Source organism: Lottia gigantea (genome assembly GCF_000327385.1).
Source record: "Lottia gigantea unplaced genomic scaffold LOTGIsca_25, whole genome shotgun sequence".
Classification (NCBI taxonomy): Eukaryota; Metazoa; Mollusca; class Gastropoda; family Lottiidae; genus Lottia; species Lottia gigantea.
The window spans coordinates 364097-386537 of NW_008708752.1; the positions used below are offsets into that span (position 1 = coordinate 364097).

The following is a 22441-nucleotide window of genomic DNA, read 5'->3' on the forward strand; positions in this document are numbered from 1 at the left end:
CTTATACTGTACATAGTTGAAAATCATTGACCCACTACTTTAGGGTAAGTCTACTTTAAAAGGGGTGTTAGCATTTTATTCAAGACATAAAGCAATACTTTTCACTCAAATTTGTTTGAAGCTGTTCACATTAAACAAAATTGTTTTGAAATATTATCATAATAAGACAAGTCTCCTTAGAAATCTATTAAAATAATTGAAAATATGGCCAAAATTAACAAAATAATTAACCTTTCCCCCCTCCAAAATTTAGAATAATCCAATGTCAACATGTACAAACTAATATGTCCACATCAATGTTAAACTGTCTAAGATAAAATTTAAAGGGAAGGTACAAGGTTTATTTTAATCAAGGTGAGTCTTTCTATATAAAACTTTGATTTTCTTGGAAGTTGATAACAAAATGACACATAAATTTTAGCCCCAATTTCATATTAGACGACGTTGATATTAGCTTGTCCTGATGTAGGCCTTATTGTTCGACTTGGCATAGTACTTGGACGATTTGACTAGAATATCTCAGGGCGATTTGGTCTTTTAGCAATCTGACTATACTTCCTGTTTACATTTTTTGAATTTTCATCTTGTTGGAAAGTCGATTATATTATGTTTTAGCGGGTGAACACAGTGATTTTTTAAATGTTGAAAAGGACTTTGTTTTCCAATCTTTCTTAGAGGTTGGTATGATATAAAGTACATAGATTTACAAGGTATCCAGTTAAAACGGTAACACGTCAAAACAGTAACAATTTTTCTATTATAGAGAATAAAAAGATTTTACAGTACATTTTATTGTGTTATCGTTTTGGCAGATCTGTTACCGTTATAACCAAATATCTTGTTACCGTTTTGGCAGATCTGTTACCGTTTTGACTATTAAAATGTTACCGTTTTGACGTGTTTCCGTTTTAACTGGTATTCATTTACAAAACCACACACAATGAACGTTAAAGCGTGCCAGAACTCATGCCTATTCTAGAAGATTTATGTGAACAATAACAGAATGCATCTTTTTTCTTGCATTTTTCAGATCTCATTTTAGCAGTATTACTTAGTGAAAAAATGAAGGGGAGTCAGAAAAACTTAAATATAGATGATGTCAGCAATCAGGCTAGACTTCTGCTCACAAACTTTATTAAAGACAGAATGGAGGAAGATCAAATACCTGGCACAGAAAATATCGAAAAGCTCATAGAACCAGATACTCCTATTGGACCACCTATAGACCCTTCCTTAGAGGTTCAAATTGGAAAAGCTTTAAAATCTATAGGAGATGAATTAGATAAGGATGAAAATATGCATAATTTGATAGCCAAAGTTCCACCAAGAACAGAATGTAAAACATTCATGAAAGTTGCAGGAGATATTTTTAGTGATGGCGTCATTAATTGGGGAAGAATAGTGGCACTGTTTTATTTTGCTTTCAGAATGATTTTAAAATCTTTGAATCGTATTCCCATTATCAATGCTACGATTAATTTTGTGGTGGATTATATTCGTGATCATGTTGCTTCATGGATAATTGGGCGTGGAGGATGGGAAGCCATTGTTGAACATTTTGGAACACCAACCAAACAGGCTTTCATTGTTTTAGGAACTGGAATCCTTTTAAGTGCAGCTATTTATATTACTAAACGTTGATATAACGGTCAAACTTGTTTTAAGAAGAAACATCACCTTATTGTTGTCAATGACTTGTCTTTCATATCATTTTAAACCATTTTAACAACAGAACAAACAAGACAGTATTGATCTACATGAATGAAATTCCAAACCAAATCAGCAAAACTATTTTATCTGTTTGTTTTTTTAATTTAATTGAATAATAATTAACTTAATCAGATATTTCAGAGAAGAACAAAGTGATTATTTGTACTTTGTATGCAAACTATGCCTTATAAGAACTAAGGAAACTTATTACTGGCAGCTGAATGACTAATACCAGCATACATCATCATGCATTATTACATTGAAAGATATCCATTTTTGTGTATGAGTAACTTTTGGCAAATTCTTTATTTAGAGGAACTCTTTTTCTGTTACTTTAAACTGTTACTTACCTAATTGCTCAATCCAGCCAATCAGATCCGCCATTTTTTTTACCAATTGTACCTTAATCTTAGAAACAGGAATTTTGTAGCGAAGCCAATCAGTGATAGTGTTCACAGCTCACTGTCAAAATTTGAGCTTTCAAATCCATGTGTCCAGAATTATACACATTTGAAAGTATAAAAGACGAGTCGTATTTTTTGAGACACTGTCATATTTAAAAAAGACATCTATAGAAGTAAGAAAACAAATTCCTATTTGATGGAATTGTTTGATTTTCGTACATTTCTAGTACTTCTGAAGAATATACTCAAGACTCATCAAAATGATGTTCCCTTTTAAGGTTCAGAGTAGCAGAATATCTCCTACTTCAATGAATCTCATGAATTAAAAATTAAATCACTACAATTCAAAGTGAGTGACCAGAATATTGACCTTTTGGATCAAGGGTTAGCTGTCAAATCTTACTCATACACCCTTCAGATATCAAGATGGTAGATGTTGTGAAACAAACTTAGTCTCAAGTGACTTATTGTGTATTTATAGTAGTATCAAATTGTACTTAGGTGAAAATAACACTTGTTAAGTTTTAAAGAATTTAGTATTATTAGTATCATGTGATGATGTTTTGTTAATATAGTATGTAAGATTTTAATGAAATCATGGACACAATCTTAACTGATGGGGGCAAATGAAGGGATGTTTTTAAGTAGGTCTACAAACAAATATTATTGTACATAATACAATTACATAATGCACATAAGCTGAAAAGCTTGCATTCCAGGTAGTTATTTTTTTCTTTTTTGACAGTTGAGAAATTAGATGTGCACTTCCCCGTGATTTTAATTCTGAAAAGTACTACAGGTAGCTAAAATCTACCACTTTATGTCCTTATCTCCATACTTAGATTATATTGAGAAGTTGATAATTACTAGGGTACTTCTGTTTTACCTCAATACATGACATTGTTTGTGGAATTGGGGTTCCAAATAGACATATCATGAATGCATTAGGTGTGGTCTAAACTTTGAAGCATATCATTCCGAAACAATCATTTCTTTCCTACACCTCCAAAATTGTGTTCAATAAATTTTAATTGTAATTTTTATATATTAAACCATTTGTTAATTTTGGCCCAAATGAAATGATAACTTAAGATCTGATTCAAATTTGTATACAGAGGCCATTATTTAGTCGTTTGTCTCTGTAAGTGTACAGTATTATACAGTCATGGTAAAACCTTAATACCAGTGATTTATCTTGTAAAATTTAACAACATTACCCACTCTCTATTCACATTGAAAATAGCACATCATGTGATTTCCATACTCTGCTCCTCATCAGCCAAATATATAATTATTTAATAGTGGTCTTGAAAAGATGATTGTCAGCATAGTCTAGTCAATTAATAGAACTTGGAGTTAAAATCTTGTGTGTCTGATGTAAAAAAACAAAACTTACAATTTCAAGGCATGTTCTAGCTCTTCACAATCTGTTTGAGATTTCTTGATGTCTCCTGAAATTTTGGACAGAAACTCTTCATAATAATCCACTAGGCCAGGTTCATCTTTCTGTAGTTTTACCCATAATGCTTTTATTGTATCATCGCTGTAAAAAATAATGACTCAATAAATGTCTAAAGATACAAATTTGCTTATTTTATTTCATTGTCTTGTCATATACTGTTGATAACTCGAATCAAACGTTTTACATCCTGGTGTATGGCTTCTGATTGGGTTAATGGAATTTTATCGATGATAGGTATTAGACTACTCTATAGGGTTCTAAGTGTTCAGGGTCTTTCTGATTTAAAGCATCATCAGTTTCATCACAGTATTCCACGTCAAGTTTTTTGGCTTTTTTGAGGATAAACTGCCCATTCATATAGATGACTGTCCGAAAAATAAAGCATAAATCTTTTGTGTTTCATAAATAGGAAAATCCAAAACCTACTGTGGAAGAATTCTTGAAGCACCAACTTGTTCCATCATATCATCAAATTGTTTACTCATATTACCATCTTCATCTTCTTCATAGACTTCATAACTACCTTCAGTAGCTTCTTCTTCTTCTTTACCTCTTGGTGACATACCCACAAAACTTCCTATTCAATAAAATTACAGGTATTTATCTTTACAATACAGTTGAACCACCAAAGCTCTGTGTATTACAGACTGTATATTATTATGTCAATCATCCTTTAAGAGTCCTGACAAAATTAACCTTAGTGCACACTGCACCAGTCTTATAAAAATTGGATTCAAAAGAGTTATAAGTGAGCTATTGTATACTAAAAATATACTTTCTTGTCCATAATTCCAAAAAAAAGTTGATTTCAGATTTTACTATTCAAGCCCATTTTTTAGTTTGATAATGGCGTCATAAACAAATAAACTTGTTTTGGAATTACAGGAGCCACAGAATGAGATCAGGAAATTTGTATAAAAGCTAGACTAGCCCTACCAATTCCTGCAAGCTAGCAATACAAGGTATTCAAAACCAGTCAACTTCAATATTACTAAATCTCATTGAGTGAACAGAAGATCATACCTAATAACCAAGGCCATCTTGAATTTTTAGCCATTACTTTCATTGTATAAATAGAAAATACACATATGTCATATCCAACAACCAAAACAATCTCAATTCAATGACTATGCTCTATGGTAACCTATTTAGTATAATTTAGTGCTTGAGTCAAGATTACTGTCAAGATAATGCTTACACCAAGATTAAAGATATATGACACTGTCTCAATCTTTATCTTGGATTGTAAACTAATTAGTAAAAAGTTAACTAAATAGGTGTCAAATACTGATTGCCTTTTTATCTAAGTGTCAAATTTTGTTCATGATTTGAATTTTGACCTTCAGATTGCTTATCAAATTGAATTTTGGCGACTAGGTTGTCAATACTATGGATCAAAAAAGAAAATAATTTACCCAAAACAGAACAACATTTGGCTCAATTATATATATAAATTTAAAGGGGCAGCTGTTCACAGAAACTTATTATGAGCCATCACATCACATCCAGAATTGTCTGCATTTGAAAGTTAAAAAGATGACTTGTCTATTCTTGAGACTCTGCCATATATCGAAAAGACACATATAGAAACAGAAAGCGAAATTCCTAGTTTGAGGTATATTTGAAAGAATATTTGATGACTATTTACATATATTCAAGACCCAAATCAAACCCCAAAACTGGAAAACCTGTCCCTTTAACAAAGCAATAGTGAATTTTCCACAAAATGTTTAATATTTTTTTTGAAATTTTATTGCCCTAAATCTATATTGAAATTTAACCAATACATGAGTCCTGGAAAAATTGACAACAGATTCTGAAATTTCTAAAATCAAAAATGACTTGTAAATTTAACTTACCAAAGCCATTTGTAAATTCTTCCAGAGTGAGGTAGCCATTTTTATCATCATCAAGTGAATCAAAGACATCTTGTAGCTGATCTGGATTGAGTGGAAGCTCTGATCGTAATCTCTGCATATCACGTTTGGTGATGAAGCCTTTCTCTTCCGTATCACATACTCGGAATAAATCATGAGCCTTCTCTATCATCAACTGTTCTATATCATCAGTATTTGGTTCTGCCGCCTCATAGCTTGCCTGCTTCTCCATTCCACTGAAATAATCAAGATAAACAATATAAATAGCAGTTGAAATCTAGATATTTTTTTCAAAGATATCCCAATTCATATATGGTTGAAAACTGAAAAATTATAATATTTTCTCTACTGTCTTATTTTTACCAAATTTTTCAAATTGTTTTTACGTAAATTGGCACCTTCCTGAATCATCAGAAGACAAAAGCAATAATCATTCAAAAATCCATACCATAACAATTTTTTAAAAGAGCAGGACATTTTGTCTATATATTAAAGGTGTTCTCAGTCAAATCACCATGAAATTTTGACCCAAAATATCTATGCAGTAAAACTAAATGTTATTTGAATTTAAAAAAAGAAAAAAATCTTAAGATAAAATATATTGGTTGGTATATAAGCTTAAATAGAGGAATACATATAAATGTTTGATATTTTTTAGTTTCGCCCCAAGGTATATTCATATGATACGTATCTGCTTTTGTTTCTATAACTTTATATATTTTGAGGTATTTATATCAAACAGGTTTTGCATTTAAATATAACTCAGTTACCAAAGATCAACAGCAACAATTAGTTATAGCTCTCAATATTAACAATGCTTTCAAATTTATTAAAAGATTTTGACATCAAAAAGTTTGCTTTTGGATTTTGACTAAAATATACATCAAGATGAATTGGTACATAATTTTTCTACAGGTTGCTAAATTCATTGTATCAGTCGGCCCCCCTGAAAAAATTCTGACAACTGACCATTTCCATTACTGAAACTAAACACTATACACCATGGCCCTTCATGATATATTACTTGCCCCCTCCGAACTTTCAAGTCTGGCTACGGACCTAGGGATTACCAACTTAAAAATCTTCAAATAAATATTTACTACTATACTTTTTAATCAGATCCATTTTCTGTGTTCAAAGAGTTAAATTGAGAACAGAAATTTAAAGGCATCTTCTATTTTAAGCAAAATATTAACTCTATCAGCTGATAGTGTTCAAATTCACAATGGAAATCCCAAGGTTTGGCTATTTAACTATGCAACTGAAATGTACTGTGCAAGTTTAGACTATGTCAATTCCAATAAGTTATTAATATTCAAATATTATCAAAAGTATGTTATCATTGATCATAACCAATAGTGGGAATGTAACCTATGGCTTGAAATTTAAACACACCCCTTTTTCGACTTCCTGTATTAAGTCTGTATATATCGTATTTTTAAACAGAAATCTTTGCAGAGACTTCTCATATAATCCCTTATCTTATGGCAAGAATACTTCATAATATTTATTAGATTATTCTAGATTACTGCTACGTGTTTTTGTGTTCGAAACTTAATGTTAACTCTATTAACTCCACCCTAGTTTATATCTTAGCAGATCTCTTCATTTGTGACCTTGGCCCGTGCTTTACATAGCAGTTTTCTTATGCATCAACCTTCTTCACTCTTTATAATAACAATAACTTTGATTTTAATTAAGAGTAGAACTAAGCGTCAGCTTTGTATTCTGAAAAGTGATACAGTAAGCTGAAATTGAGTTTTTATTAGTTGGTAACTGTCCAGTAAACTTGTGCAATATTCACTAGAAAATCATGAAAATTATTTGTTTATTAAAAATGATTAATGATATGCACTTAAGAATAAAATAATAATAAATATTAGAGTTTAATGATAAGGTATATGATAAGGTATATGATATTATTGTGACATTATTGAAAGTTGGTAACAGCTTGAGCAGTAATAATATTAATATGATAAACTTGCTATATAGTAACATATATTATTTGTGTAAACCACAGGGGAGCGCTGTAACTGTAGGTGTTATATTATTAACACAGTTGTAGGAAACATGCTCACATAAGTGCTTATACAAGTTAAAATGCATAATACAAGTTAAATTGGTCAGAGTAATTTGGTCACAAGTTAAATTGGTCAGAGCAATTTGGTCACAAGTAAAATTGGTCAGAGTAATGTTAAATTTAGTCACAGTAATTTGGTCACAAGTTAAATTGACCACAATATTTCATTAGTCACAAGTTTTAGTGGTAGGAACAATATGATCAGTAATTTGGTCACAAGTTAGAATGGTCACAACAATATGTTTAATAATTCTATCAAGGTAATTGGTCACAAGTTAAAGTGGTCACAACAATATGTTCAATAATTTGATCAAGGTAATTGGTCACAAGTTAAAGTGGTCACAACAATATGTTCATTACTTTTATCGAGGTAATCACAAGTTTAAGTGGTCGCCTTAGTGCACCTACCAATGATAATATAATCAAGTATAGGTCAATATGAACTAGATCCTGTTTTTTTCTGAAATATTGTGCATCAAGATAAAAGATAACAGATCACAATCTTAAATGATCTCTTCATCACACATTCAAATTTATGATAATGGTGAACTAAACAGACCTAGTTAAAGATAGCTTGCCAGGCAAGGTATCATACACCCTCATATTCCTATCTAATAATAAGCGAACCTTTTGTAACATTTCAAATTCTCAAAAGGGATAATGGATAGCTAAATTTACCCTCTTTCAACTGAAGAGAAAATATTTAGAACTCTATTTCCCCTCAACTTCTATAACATATTCAAATGATTCAAAATTTGAAGCTATGTTTCTAATAAAAAATATAATAAACAAAAAGGTTAAAATTTTTGAACATTTTTTAAAAGTTCTGACAATAATAGAGCTTAATGAACGTAATATTTATTAACTATATCTATAGTATATTAATGTGTTTCTATTTTATATTAATATACTACAGGTTATTAGTCTATTTCTACCTCCTAATTACAATACATATATTATAACTTGTATTTGGTCAACTGACTAATGAATTTCAAATGACATGACAATATAAAATAAAATCAATATGTCAAGTAGGCCTACTACACCCACCTGTGTAATGAAACAACATGAATTGAAATTTGATTTTATGTCCTATGATGCCAAGTAGTGCACAATGAGGGAAATCTAGAGTCAACAATCCAGTGTTTCCCAATAACAAGCCAGCATTACTGATAAAAACGAGTGATGTCACAATATAGCAGTGAATTAAAACATCGTAATGTGATATGTCACGATTTACAGATTGTAACAAATTGTATCAATACTCAATTCTAGACAAACCAGCAAATAGATATAACATCAACTTTACATTTTCTAGAATACTTCAGTTTTACATTTTCTACAATATCTTGAGAATGTAATACCACTTTGCCAGGAATCAGTGGCAGAGCCAAGGGGGGTGGGGGGGGGAGCCAAGGGGGGGAGGCTTGGGGCAGAGGGGGCAGTCGCCCCCCTTGTTGCCCCGAATGCAAGTTTTTCACTAAGCAAACATGCTTAGCAAAATGTGTTATTTCACAAAGCATGTTTAGAAAAAATTTTGCTGAGCATGTTCAAAAAACATTTCACTGAGCATGTATAGAAAAATTTCATTAAGCATGTTTAGTCAAAATTTCACAGAGCATGTTCAGAAAAAATATCACTGAGCTTGTTTAGAAAAATTTCACTGAGCATGTTTAATATCACTGAGCATGTTTAGAAAAAATATCACTGAACATGTTCAGAAAAAATATCATTGAGCATGTTCAGAAGAAATATCACTGAGCATGTTTAGAAAAAATATCACTGAGCATGTTCAGAAAAAATATCACTGAGCATGTTTAGAAAAAATATCACCCAGCATGTTCCATAAAAAATATCACTGAGCATGTTTAGAAAAAATTTCACTGTGCATGTTCAGAAAAAATGTCACTGAGCATGTTTAGAAAAAATTTCACTCAGCATGTTTAGACAAAATTCAATGAGATATCAATATCTTCAAAACTTACTTTTTCTTCTTTTTCCTTTCTCTATTCTTACGAATAAGTTGTTTATATTTTTGACGTAACATTTCCAAATAAAAGTTTGTGCGAAGATATAGTCAATATTTAGTTACATGTCATATTAGATAAAATACATTTAAGGAAGTCATAATATAGGTTATTGTTTTTTTGGCTGATTGTTGTATCTTATCACTACTGTCAATATTAAATTTACTATGTGGCTAAATCAAACATTTATGCAATTGACACAAATATGATATAATCCATTTTTTGAAAGATTTTCCTCAATTAAATTGCACTTTTTCCTAGAACACAATATTTTATCCTCAATTTTAGAATATATGTTCCAGTAAATAACTCAAAAATAAACATTGACTTTTAACTTTGCTGTAAAATTTTGTATGTCTATATTGAGTGCAATCGTGCAAGAACACACTATGTAATTTTGGTAAAAAACCCAACATATACAATGATTGTTGCACAAATCCAAATTATTCACAGAATATATGTCATTATTTGTCACATAATAGATAAAACACTTTCAACTTTGACATGCGTGCACTATTTGGCAATAAAACCAAACCCATTTAATCACTTTGAAAACTATTTTTGACAAATTTCAACTAATGGAAAGTTAAATATCACAACATAAAAGCCAAAATATGTTTTTGCTAATTTCCACAACAGTAAAACACTTCCAAGTTATGACCAATGGTCAGAAAGTCATGTACATAATGGTCCTTTCTGATAATGACCTTAACACTAAGCTATATCTAAATTCTGTTTTCTAACATGGATAAAGATTAACAATTACATTTTATATCCAGCTAATGACAGATCCTAAATACACTCTAATTTTTCAAAGTGGAAATCTGATCAAATCTGCTTGGCCATGTGTGAAGTTTTGATCTTCCAAGTGAAAATTAATATCCTACCCCCTATTGTGGTTGTTTAGAAGTAATTTTGTAATCAGCTGTAGGCTATATATTTTAATAGGTAATGAACTATGTATTAAGATCTATATTATAAAATCTTTAGGATAAACACACAACTTATCAATATGTTAATTAATCATTCATTCACCAATTCATTTACTAATTCCTTCATTCATTCATTAATTCATTCATTTCATGCTTGAAATTTCAATTCGGTTTTTCACACTTTTGAAATATTGTAATTTTCTCAAGTATGTATTAAGATCTATATTTTTTTTTATAAAATCTTTAGGATAAACATCCAACTTATCAATATGTTGATTAATCATTCATTCACCAATTCATTCATTCATTCATTCATTCATCAGTCTATTCATTTATCTTATTTTAATGATTTGGGTCTTGAATAGATGTAAATAGTCTTCAGAGGTATCAAAACTGCATGGAAATCATATAACCCCTTCAAATATACCTCAAAATAAAAATTTCACTTTCTATTTCTATAATATATGTATTTTCTATATCTGGTGGAGTATCAAGAAAAGACAAGTCAAATGCAGTTAATTATGGACACACATGGATTTGAAGGTTCAAATTTCAATGGTGAACACTATTACTGAATTCCTGTTTCTGAGAGTAAGGTATGATTTGTCAAACGGATGGTGAATCTGTCCCTTTAATGTCTATATATAAATTCCTTTATAATAAACATACATCACATTGAATATTCATCCACTATTTCATTCATTCTTTTAATTTCTTTAATTCTTAATTCATTCTTACATCCATATTAATAGGATATTGCAATTGTATACATGATCTACCTCAGTCAGAAAATACTTTATTGTTAATCATTTCTTCACTAATTCTTTCAGTTGTTCACCCATGTTTAACGATGACCTTGAAAATATTAAACCTGTTGTTTACCAATAATCAACAGGAAATCAAATTTGTTTACTGTAATGTTTGGGTTTAATTTCATAATAACAAAATAAACAAAATACCAAAAAAAAAAAAAATTGGCTTAGTTTTTTTTAAGGGAAGTAGAAGTAGAATCAACAGTTTTATCACAGTGTGGTACCAGCCATTTCTAAAGGATAAAAATTGAAGATATTTTGTTAACACTCATCATTTAGTATTTTTCATGTGCTCTGTTTAAAAGCAAGTTTGACTATTATATCAGATATCAATGATAGATTTGAGGACATTACAACTAAAATACAACTGATTCCAATCAATAGTATATCAACTGTGCCAGCTTCATCATGTTACAGGGTTGCAATTGTTAAGTTGCTCCATATGTCCTTGAAATTTTACCTCGACAATGTCTCTGAAGTAGTTTAAGATTCTCTACAATTGAACAAGTGCCCTTTGTGGTTGATTCTAAGCAATAGCAAAGATTGAGATTAGCACAGACAGAAACATGCCAGCAAAGAGAGATTCTCTGAAAAAGCACAGAGAGCCACAATACTAATATCAGATTCTCTGAAAAATACTAATATCAGATTCTCTGAAAAAGCACAGGGAGCCACACTACTAATATGAGATTCTCTGAAAAAGCACAGAGAGCTACAATTCTAATATGAGATTCTCTGAAAAAGCACAGAGAGCCACAATACTAATATCAGATTCTCTGAAAAATACTAATATCAGATTCTCTGAAAAAGCATAGGGAGCCACACTACTAATATGAGATTCTCTGAAAAAGCACAGAGCCACACTACTAATATGAGATTCTCTGAAAAAGCACAGAGAGCCACAATACTAATATGAGATTCTCTGAAAAAGCACAGAGAGTCACAATACTAATATGAAATTCTCAGCAATAAAACAGATGAACTCACCCCACAAGCACAAATTTTCTGCTGAACCAAAGAGGAAGTTAGATTCTCTACAATTGCACAAAGAGTCACACTAGTAATATAAGATTCGCTACAAGAACACAGCAAAGCAAAGAGGAAGCAGTCATACTAGAGTAAGATTCTCTGTGATAGCAAAGAGGAAGTCTACTACTAAAATTAGCTTATCTGCAACAACTCAGATAAGGTCACCCCACTAGATTTAGATCTTCTACAGATTGAGTCATTTCATGTGTTTTCAATTTCAGTAATTCCTTAAATTGGTTTATTCCACTACTGATCTCTGATTGCACAGGAGGAGACACTCAAATTTTTCAATATTTTGTGCCATAACACATATGGATGTGTATCTTAAAATTTTCTTATTGAACGCTTATTAATATAAGCTTAAATTTTTTATGAAAACAGGCTTTTTTGACTCTTTTTAGAGATTTTAGATGGCCTTGAAGAGTTTAGTAAAGGTGGCAGATCTCTGCTATTACAAGAGTCATTCAACTCTGCAAATGTATGGAGAAACGTCATATTATAGTAAATTGTACTATAAGCAGAAAAACAATAAAGATAGCAATTACCTGTAAGCCTGAAAATTAATTGAAATTGTCATATATAAAAGTATATCCTACCTTTTTATTTCTGAGATATTCGGTCAAACACCTTAAACTTATGTAATCCGATTGAGAAATATTATTGAATTGAAATAAATTAAATGAAATACATTTAGCATGCAATATGGGAGTTTTATTTCCTTTCAATAAATTCTCAGCTGACGGTAATATTGATTAGTAACCTACCTACCCTAGGTATATATTGTCCACAGTAGCAGTAATTCTACCTATATGAGAACACCTGTTACCACTTACCGTTCAGCCCATTGGTTGAAAATTAATTCACTTCATTTTTATTTTATCAGTGTCGGATTTGCACAAACAATAACCATTTCTACAATATATAACACACTATTGAATATTTATTGAGTTTTGATAATAAAAGTATATATATCAGTAGGTCTACAGGAGTGGGCGTTATTGCGTTATTGCGTTATACCTCACAGCAGACTTCAATAATTACCAGTATAGACTGATGGGGAATGACCCACACCTTACCTCATATATAATTATTAAAGATACTTTTCATTGGGGCTGGGCGATATTGGCTCAAGTTGATGTCATGATATTAAGCATTAAAATATCACGATGAGTGATTTTTACTGGTTTTTGGTACAAAATGTTGTTGATTATCTATCTAAAAATTTAAAATGTAAGAAAAAACAATAAATATCTCTAAAAACACCCCAGTCTTGAATATCATGAAAAAAACCATCTGTTTCAAAAAATTAAGTTGCTTGTTCAAATTGTGTGGATGATCTTATCTGGACAAAAAAAATAATTAACTGCCATATATCATGATATGGAGATATTTCAGTATTTTTTAATCAGGTGATATTACTAATCATATAAATTTCTATATTGGTATCTATCAAGATACTGGTATATCATCAAGCCCTACTTTTTATAGAACTGATTCTAAAAACTTATGATCATCAAAATTTATGGAAAGTATAAAATTTTCCATTTTACAACTTAAAATAAGCTTATCGCTTGAACAATTAGCGCTGTGGACTTTCCAAATGAATGCCAAGTTGAATAACACAAAGAGTTGTGAAAGTATGAGCATTTTTTGAATTGCTAGTGATATCTACAACTATAGTTCTGCAATTGGAACCACACTTCGAACAAAAATATACTGTAAGAGTGGAGGATATTTTTAAGTAAAAGGACCAAGCACATCATTCACAATATAAATTAATAAATATAATATGAATTAATTAATAAATATAAATCAATAAATATAATATAAATCAAAAAATATAATATAAATTAATAAATATAATATAAATTAATAAATATAATATAAATTAATAAATATACATGTATATTAATTAATAAATATACATGTATATTAATTAATAAATATACATGTATATTAATTAATAAAGAAAATAGTTTTCATATCATTGCAATATTGACTTAAGATTATAAGCTTATAGTTATTATAATTTTACATAAGCTGGTGATGGACATTATACAAGTTGATAAAACTGAGCTTTGTAAAAAGTCTGTTCAAAATCTGAAGAAGGTAGCATGACAAGTTTATCTTGCACAAAGCCACTGCAGTTGACTTATTTCTATCTGACCGACACAAGTGTATTCAATGGAAACTTGCAAATATTGATAGTTTTAAACCACACAAAATAATCAGTAATCAGCACTGATTAAAAGCTGATATCCAATAAAACTTTTCATTTACCAACGAATTTGCAAAGACAGTGGGCTATCAGTGTTTGCAAAGCAAATAAATGAGAGGGAATGTCCCATATTATTTATGTCTTTCATCTTGTCTTACAATGCAAAGCTTCATGTATAAGCCGTTTATTTCATCAAGGTTGCTTTCATGTCTCTTTTCCATTCAAAACTCACCATTTTACTGAATATTAAAAAACTTCGTTTTGAAAGCCTCCATTATTTACAGTCAATCAGGAGTTATCTCCCGATGATGCGTCAAGGGAATTAACTCTTCTTCAATTGGTGCTACCTTGGTGCGCTTACCAAATTAGTGTTCCGCGTAAATGCGCTGAATATTGGTGGAGGGTTCTTTTGTGAATAGATCTTGCTCCTCTTGATCGATATTTTTTATTTTAAGGCCACAGGAATTATTTCTCTGAATTCTCATCTTTCCATATGATATAATAAAGGGGCAATTGAGACGTATCACATCCTTCCTGATTGACCCATGAAAAATTGAAATTTATGTTCATTCTTTGCTTTATTAGATTATTTCAGATTGCTCAACTGTTTTTGGAATCTACTGAGTGATCTGTTTGCAGTGATGTTGAGCACTGATCACTACAGTTCACAAAATTAAGATATATTTTATGACATGGGGAAAATTGGTGAACAGTTTTTGATATTGTGAACTGTTATTAGTAAGTGATGATGATTACTGATTATTAAAACTCACCTAATTTAGATAAATAGTCTTCTTGGAGATAAATAGTCTTCTTGGAGACAATCAGCCTGGTGAACTGTTTTCAGTATCCTTTTTGATTAAGTAATAATATTGGTCAATCGGTGTACTTATTAAATTCATGGGTACAGTTCATCTATTTAGGAAATATTTTACAAATTGTGTAAATTGGTGAACTGTTTTTGAAATCTATTGAAAGTGAACTACTGTTTTTGAGTTCTACTCAACCAAGTAATAATAACTGATAAACTGTGAGTGATGTTGAGTACCGGTACTATTCACAACAACTCACATAATTAAGATATTTTTTCTGACTTGGTCAACTAAAATCTAATGAACTGGATGAACTGTTTTCAGTATTCAATCAAGGTAGAATTTGGTAGTGAGTGATATATTATGCCATGTATGTACTGATTAGTACTAGAACTCCTAATTAGTATTTACGTGTACTTTATTATTTCACCTTGTATTGTGAGATGCATTTAACTCATACTCTTTTTGATTTCCAGCAGTTGAGAGACCTTTATTTTTCCAGCTTGTAAAACTTGGAATGTTGTTAGTCTTATCATATAACTAAACTCTTTTTTCCATGTTGAAACATCCAACCTCCTTCATTTGCAAGGAAAGACACTGGGTCGAAAAATTTCCGAAAATGGCTCCAAATGGGTTAAAATGTGGTGAAAGGGAGTAAGGGGTAGCTATACAAAGACTAATCCATGGTTTTAGACTCAGTTTGTATAGGGTTAACTTGAGGGTAAACTTGTTGCTGAGCAAGAGCGAAAGCCACAAGGTCACTGGAGTGGCCTCACTATATAGAGGGCCAAAAAAGAACACATTAGTATAAGGTATATTGTTTTGTTATAAAAGAATAAATAAAACAGAAATTATTGCTTGGCAGAAAAGTCTCATTTCTTTTTGCCTTTAGCTGAAGCTCGGGGACTTTTCTTAGTTGGTTCTACAGCTTCTAACTTATGATGTAAAACTTCTTCTGAGGATTTTATTTGTTCTTCCACTGATAATTTCATTTTCTTTATTTCTTCTGATAGGAAAGATTGGATCATGGTTCGTAATTCTTTCCGTGCAGGTGACTCTTCTGAAAAAAGATTTAGTTAAGATTTAACAGAATCAAACTTCTGTTTATTCATTGTACGAAATGTAACATTTGTCTTCTACAAACAAAGCAAGTTGCTTTCTTAGGAGCTGTCATTGAACCAAGTGTAGAAGTGCTCACAACCAACCATTGGATTTATTTAAACCTTAACGGGCTTTGGCCCTTTTGGCCTTGTCCCGGAGAAAGATCTCTCATTTTTGGCCCCCCCTTAGACATTTTCTGCAACCAATTTATTCTTAAAATTGATGACCTTTTAGCTTTTATGAATGTTTTTTTATATTGAATGAATGTTTTTTTGAGAGGGAAGATATTAATAATATTGTGTCTTAATAATTCACACTTACCTATTTCTGGTGTATTTTGTGTTTCTGTATTTTCAGTTTGACCTTCAATCTGATCATCAACATCTTTCAGCTCATCATCAGCCTGACCTTCACCTTCAACATCACCAGCTGAAAAAGGCAGTGCAAGTGTTAAGAAGTATATATAGAGTATTGAATATGAATGATATATATTAAACAGCTAAATAAAGTCATGATGAAAAAGGTTTTTTTGGACAAGAACATATCAACATGACTTTGGGCTCAGGAAAAATAGTTATCACATCACAGTATAAGTTTTCGTATATTTCCACTTGGTATCATTTACAACACAGATCAATATTACACGACCTAATAGATTGAAATAGAGGTAGAAAAGGTCTTAGACCAAGATGAAGAAATTGATGAAATTTTCTATCTAACATACCTTCTTCTGGTCTTGGTGATTCTGGTATACCAATATAATTCATAGCTAGATCTAATCTCACCTGACAATGGAAATATTCATGATGAATTGAAGAAGTGTGCAATTAGGTAAAATTTGCAAGAATAGTGGCATTATCCTCTGTCTTTAAGGTTATCCCTGTCAAAGCCTATGGCACACCTGCAGTGGTTATTCTATGAAACAATAATTGAGAGGGGGGATGGTTATAGACAATTATTTCTCTATGTAAATGATAAAAAATTTAGGATCGGGTGGGCATTGTCAGGCCAGTTCTGGGGACCTTCCCTAGCAATGCTACAGCACAGAGGGTATATTTATTGCCCCAAACAAATGAATAAACTCTTTGACCAGCCAAGAGGAAATTGGAACAGAATATTCAGAAAATGATGATATAACCTTAATTATTTAGTACATTCAAAAGAATCAAATGATATTCCAATACTTACTAAAGGAGTAAAGGCATATTTATACATTTTAAAATGACGGAAGTATGTATTTATGGTATATTCTGTAATTTTTCTTACTTCATCAGCATTATATAAATCTATACTGTGTGGTGGTCTCTATAATAAGAAGCAATAGGTATTATAACACCATCTTTGATTTGATTGTACACTAATGAATACAACCAATGAGTATCCTCCACAGAAAGACTAAACAATATGAATGAAAGGGTAACTACTTAATCTTGCCTGCCATTTTATATACCATTTCTAACAAAGCATTTGGTGGACTAAATTATATTCAAATCTCACAAGGGAGATAAATCCTAAAAATAAGCCAACAGGAGTCGTACGACTTATGAACAAGAAGAGTGCCTAATGTTGTCAAGGTATTAGAACGAGTTAGTCATAGCAAAGATTTTTACCTTGACTGCATGACATAATAGTAAGTCTCTAAAATATTTAAATGTTTGATCTAAATTACCAAACGGTGTTTCTGAAATAACAAGAGAAAAGAAGTTGGTTTCAAAGGGTCCAAGTTAATCTATATTTCAGTATCTGTTGTATCTAAACTTAAGGACTTCGTGCATAAAAATCCATCAGTGTAATTGCTATACAATTGATGTAATACTCTGTTGTATAGAGAGAGAGAGTACAATGTTTGTTTTCGCATACAAATGGTTGACTGAACCAAACGTGGTAATGTTAGTATTATATTCTAAAAAATAAGACTGTCCTGTACAAAGTTATGGTGGAACTAAGAATGATATTAAAACAAAATTGATAAAACTGTGTACAAAAGGAAAAAGTTAAACACTGTCAATTTGCAGCTGGTGTATTCTCGACTACGACTACCAGCTTTGTTCATGGCTTTGATTGACAATATGAAAACTTTTTTAAATTAAAGTTTATATTTGACAAAATTTAGGACAATAAATACAAATTAATTCTTCAATCAATGATCTAAACTTACCAATACAAACTTCATGTGTTTTTTTAATGATAGAGAATACAGCTGATAATTTTTCTTTGTTGAATCCATTTTCTCGTGCAAATTGTAAAGTATAATAATATAGATCTATAGTAACACCACTCTTTAAATTTTCTTTATAATCTTCTATACCAAATATATTAGCCAAAACTCTATTAAAAACAATTATTATTATATATTATGTAAGTGGATTCTCCAAAATAATTGAAGTCTCAGAATTTCATCAAATTTCTATTCTAATAAATATAAGGTATTTGAAATGTATGAGTTTGAAGTTCCCGACATAAGAAATTAGTTGCTATACTAGTGCATGAGTTTCTCAGAGGATCTGATGATGTCATAATCTTAATCAAAACTCCTTGATTCCTGATGACTGTGAAACAAATTGTTCTCTTTTGGTTGAAAAGATGATAATATGTGAGTAACCAATTGATAAAAATTGTAGATAAGCAAGTATAATATATCTAGTTTGATATATGTTTATGTTTTTGAAATTAAATTTTGATATAATCTGACTTACTGTTTATTATGGTCAGCATTCAAAGATTCATTGAGTTTATCAACATCATCTACTGTTAAATCAGCCCTGAAAAATACATTAAACAAGCCCCATGTAATGACAATAATTACCATACGCTACATAATGCATTTGAGCTAACCAGTGTGTTAACCAGCCTTTACATAATATGTAACCTTGAAGAATAACTCAGAAGTCATAACCAACTTACCAAACACATATCTTGGCCTTGTGTTCTCTTGGCTACAAAAGAAAATTAACAACTTTTTAAATAAACATCCCGAACTTGCCTTTTATAAAAGTCCTAAGTTTGTGATAAATAATAAACGTAACTAGGATATTTAATCGATTTCATCACACAGCAATTTCAACATTTGACCATAAATCCCATCTACACAGTGTAGACAGATTTGCAAGAATTGGAAACACATTGTTACGTTCAAAGTCAACGGTGGCGTTTGCTATCCCCGTTTACGATTTAAACAAACTTTCTTGTAGTTTGACCTGAATAAAGACTTAAACAGAACTTTTAAATACTATACCTGGATCAGTTGAGGAATGGGTAATTTATTATCTTCTATTTCGACAGGAATCATCTTTATTTTCAATCAAACTTTTAGTAATTGTTCTGTAAAAAATGTAAACAATCACCTGTCAGAAAATTAGATCAATGGCGTCGTTTCCAAGCAACAGGTAAATAATTGATGTCAGCGGCCTTTATCGCTTACAACACTGAAGAGAAGGAGTTACCTCCCTTAAATCAATAATACATAGCTGTGATAATATTAATACCCAATTGTTTCTGCAATAATAAGAAAAAAAGACAAAATTTTTGGAAACATTAAATAGGCTAGGCACTAATAAAAAAAAATTACTTCAAATATGAAAATAATCTTTCCAATTTGTTGCAATTGTTTTTTTGGTGAGGTGTGTTTTAGAAATACTTAAAGACACATTGAAAAGGCTAAATTTAATGCCTGAATATCGGATGGCTCTAAAAAAAAAACGATATAAAAAGTGACAAAGCTATAAAAATAATATTTGTATCTGATAATTATAGATATATTAGAGTTCTTTTAAAAAAAATAGATTCTTAGCTAGAAACAGTATGAAATGCCAGCCTTTTTTTTTTTTATACAAATTCTTTATCAAAATAAATAAAGCCGGAAGTAACTACTGTAATTTCACCTCTTTAATTGAACACATGCCCAATAATCAGCACAAATCGCCCGAGACCTTTTTTTATGAAAAAGTTTCTATTTAGAATAATGAAATGTCGAGTATTTCATACAATGGCCACCCCGATCTTCTGATTGCAATCCAATGGTTTACAGTGAAACAAAATAATTTACTTTGGAAAATCGCATGGGGAATCGAAGGCTAGAATTGGAGAGAATTGAAATGAAATATCTCCAGACTAACCCAAAAAGGCAAAATTTGTCATAGAATCAATATTTTTGGACTGTTTGTCCTAAAGACGGTGGCTACCTTGAGATGATCAATTAAAGAGTTGAAAATGATAATTCACCAATGAATTTTTAAACAGCCGTTAGTGCATAGTTAGTGTATTATAGATTATAAATATAGACTTTTTTTTATGTGTATCGAAAGTTTAGTGACATCAATAATCGCGAAGGGCCTTAAGTGATTATAAAGCATAATATTTTGAGATTAATGACGTCATCAAACACTTAGTTTTAGTGGAATTGCTAGAAACTACAGACGTCTGATCGAAAATTGGAATGGTGCAAATTGATGCTATCAGTGTCCCTGATACACAAGAATTTAGAAAACCTCTTTACAATCTCTTTAAGATTTTGACAAGTGCTTTGGCATTCATCTTTTTAATCATTCATTCATTCTTTTTATTTTCAAGAACCTTTCAACATAATGTAGTCCTTTATTATTACGAGTTCTTCAATAGACCAACACAAGAGCTCTCTTTTATTTCACCGAGTTGGTTTAAAAAAGAACACATTAACAAAAGAATATTAAATGGTTCTTTTCCTTTCTTCGTTTTGACAAAAGGGAAATCATAGAAAAATCTAGGTTATATATTTAGCTCTTTCGCTTTCACCCACTAAGATTTTTGTTATTGGAATTTGCAGCAGTCTAAAGAAATGTCATTGCGTTCACTAAGAGGGTTAATAAGTTTAACACGTTCTTCAACATTATTCACACTGGGTGCAGAAAAATAGGATGGAAAATAATCATTTCATTTCAACTTTGCTCAAGTTCACAGAAGGCACAACTGACAATTTGAGAGAGACAATTTACACGAGCTAAAGCCTGTTAATGGATGCTCTTCAAGTGACCTGGCGGCAGAATTTGAAAGCTGCTAGATTTTTAACGACTGTAAGCAACAGGCGTCATGTGATGTGGGGGAATCTAATCTGTTGCGGAATATATATGACCCCCCCCCCCCCCCCCCCCCCCCCCCCACCCTGTCCCCACTATAAAAACGACACCTTTTAAAGATTCCTCGGCCAAATTTTCATCCATTTCGTCTAATAAGACTACTGGCAATACACTTCTCTTGTTTATGGCCCAGTATAATTGATTCTTTTATAGAATTAAGTTTAATCTTGTTAAATGAAGTAAATAACATTAGTTTGTAAATTACCTGATGGAATAAACTGTCTTATTAGATCTCAGATCGAAATTAGCACCCCGAGCCATTTAGTTATTTCTTGTTATTCTATACTAAAATAAAACTGTGATGAATACATGATTAATATAATATTCCAATATTTTCATGTCTTAAGGAGTAAAATTCATAATTTAATATTTGCAGTTTTAATCATTGTTGAGTTGGTAACGATTGTCGTTTTGACCACGCCCTTTAAAGGGATAGATGCGACTTTTCCGGGCGATAATTTGGATCTTGAATATATGTAAATAATCTTCAAAACTACCTAAACTAAAACGTACGAAAATCTCACTTTCCCTTCAAATAGATCTCAAACAAGAAATTTAACTTTTTAGTTGTTTCTTTCACAAGTTTATCTTTTCTCTGAAATTTGATGTATCCGAAAGTTGAACGTCTTCTTGATATAGTCTCTACCACCAAGACATCTTTCGTCGTAGTGGTGCGTAGACGAAGTGAGACAGAATGATTGAGTCTACCATATACACATGACGTCATCAACAGACATTCAAAATAAAAAGTCTCCAAAAATGTCGACTCGTTAAAATAACTTCGAAACAAAGATAATTATGGATAGACTTGGATTTTAAAGCGCAAATTCGACGGTAAGATGTGAACATTATAACTGATTAGTTTA

At 31.0% G+C, this 22441-nt stretch overlaps 3 protein-coding genes across 3 annotated transcripts; 1 reads left to right on the forward strand and 2 right to left on the reverse strand.

The window, feature by feature from the left end:
- Positions 1-1116: 1116 nt before the first annotated feature.
- LOTGIDRAFT_68260 (hypothetical protein) lies at positions 1117-1638 on the forward strand (the record flags this gene model as incomplete). The annotated part of the gene is made up of 1 exon (XM_009055532.1): positions 1117-1638. A coding segment is annotated over one exon (522 nt), but the record flags the coding sequence as incomplete, so codon positions are not given.
- Positions 1639-2754: 1116 nt separating this feature from the next.
- Positions 2755-9580, reverse strand: LOTGIDRAFT_160422 (hypothetical protein; the record flags this gene model as incomplete). Its single annotated transcript, XM_009055570.1, has 5 exons — positions 2755-2764; positions 3511-3657; positions 4003-4153; positions 5436-5689; positions 9519-9580. 5 exons carry the CDS (start codon positions 9578-9580, stop codon positions 2755-2757), a joined length of 624 nt encoding a protein of 207 aa, XP_009053818.1.
- A 6590-nt stretch (positions 9581-16170) lies between these two features.
- LOTGIDRAFT_214955 (hypothetical protein) lies at positions 16171-19840 on the reverse strand. Its single transcript, XM_009055571.1, has 9 exons — positions 19700-19840; positions 19369-19400; positions 19161-19226; positions 18623-18792; positions 18075-18145; positions 17653-17769; positions 17189-17249; positions 16786-16893; positions 16171-16423 (listed from the first exon to the last, which is right to left on the reverse strand). The coding sequence occupies exons 1-9, from the start codon at positions 19751-19753 to the stop codon at positions 16236-16238; spliced, it is 867 nt and encodes a 288-aa protein (XP_009053819.1). The 5' UTR covers positions 19754-19840; the 3' UTR covers positions 16171-16235.
- Between the last annotated feature and the right edge of the window lie 2601 nt (positions 19841-22441).

Excerpts from the sequence above, each read along its gene's own strand:
- LOTGIDRAFT_214955 (XM_009055571.1), bottom strand. The coding sequence starts at position 19,753 with ATGATTCCTGTCGAAATAGAAGATAATAAATTACCCATTCCTCAACTG. Across the intron at positions 19,401-19,699 it reads CCATTCCTCAACTGATCCAG|CCAAGAGAACACAAGGCCAA; the intron begins GTATAGTATTTA and ends TTTCTTTTGTAG. Across the intron at positions 16,894-17,188 it reads ATCACCAAGACCAGAAGAAG|CTGGTGATGTTGAAGGTGAA; the intron begins GTATGTTAGATA and ends TGCCTTTTTCAG.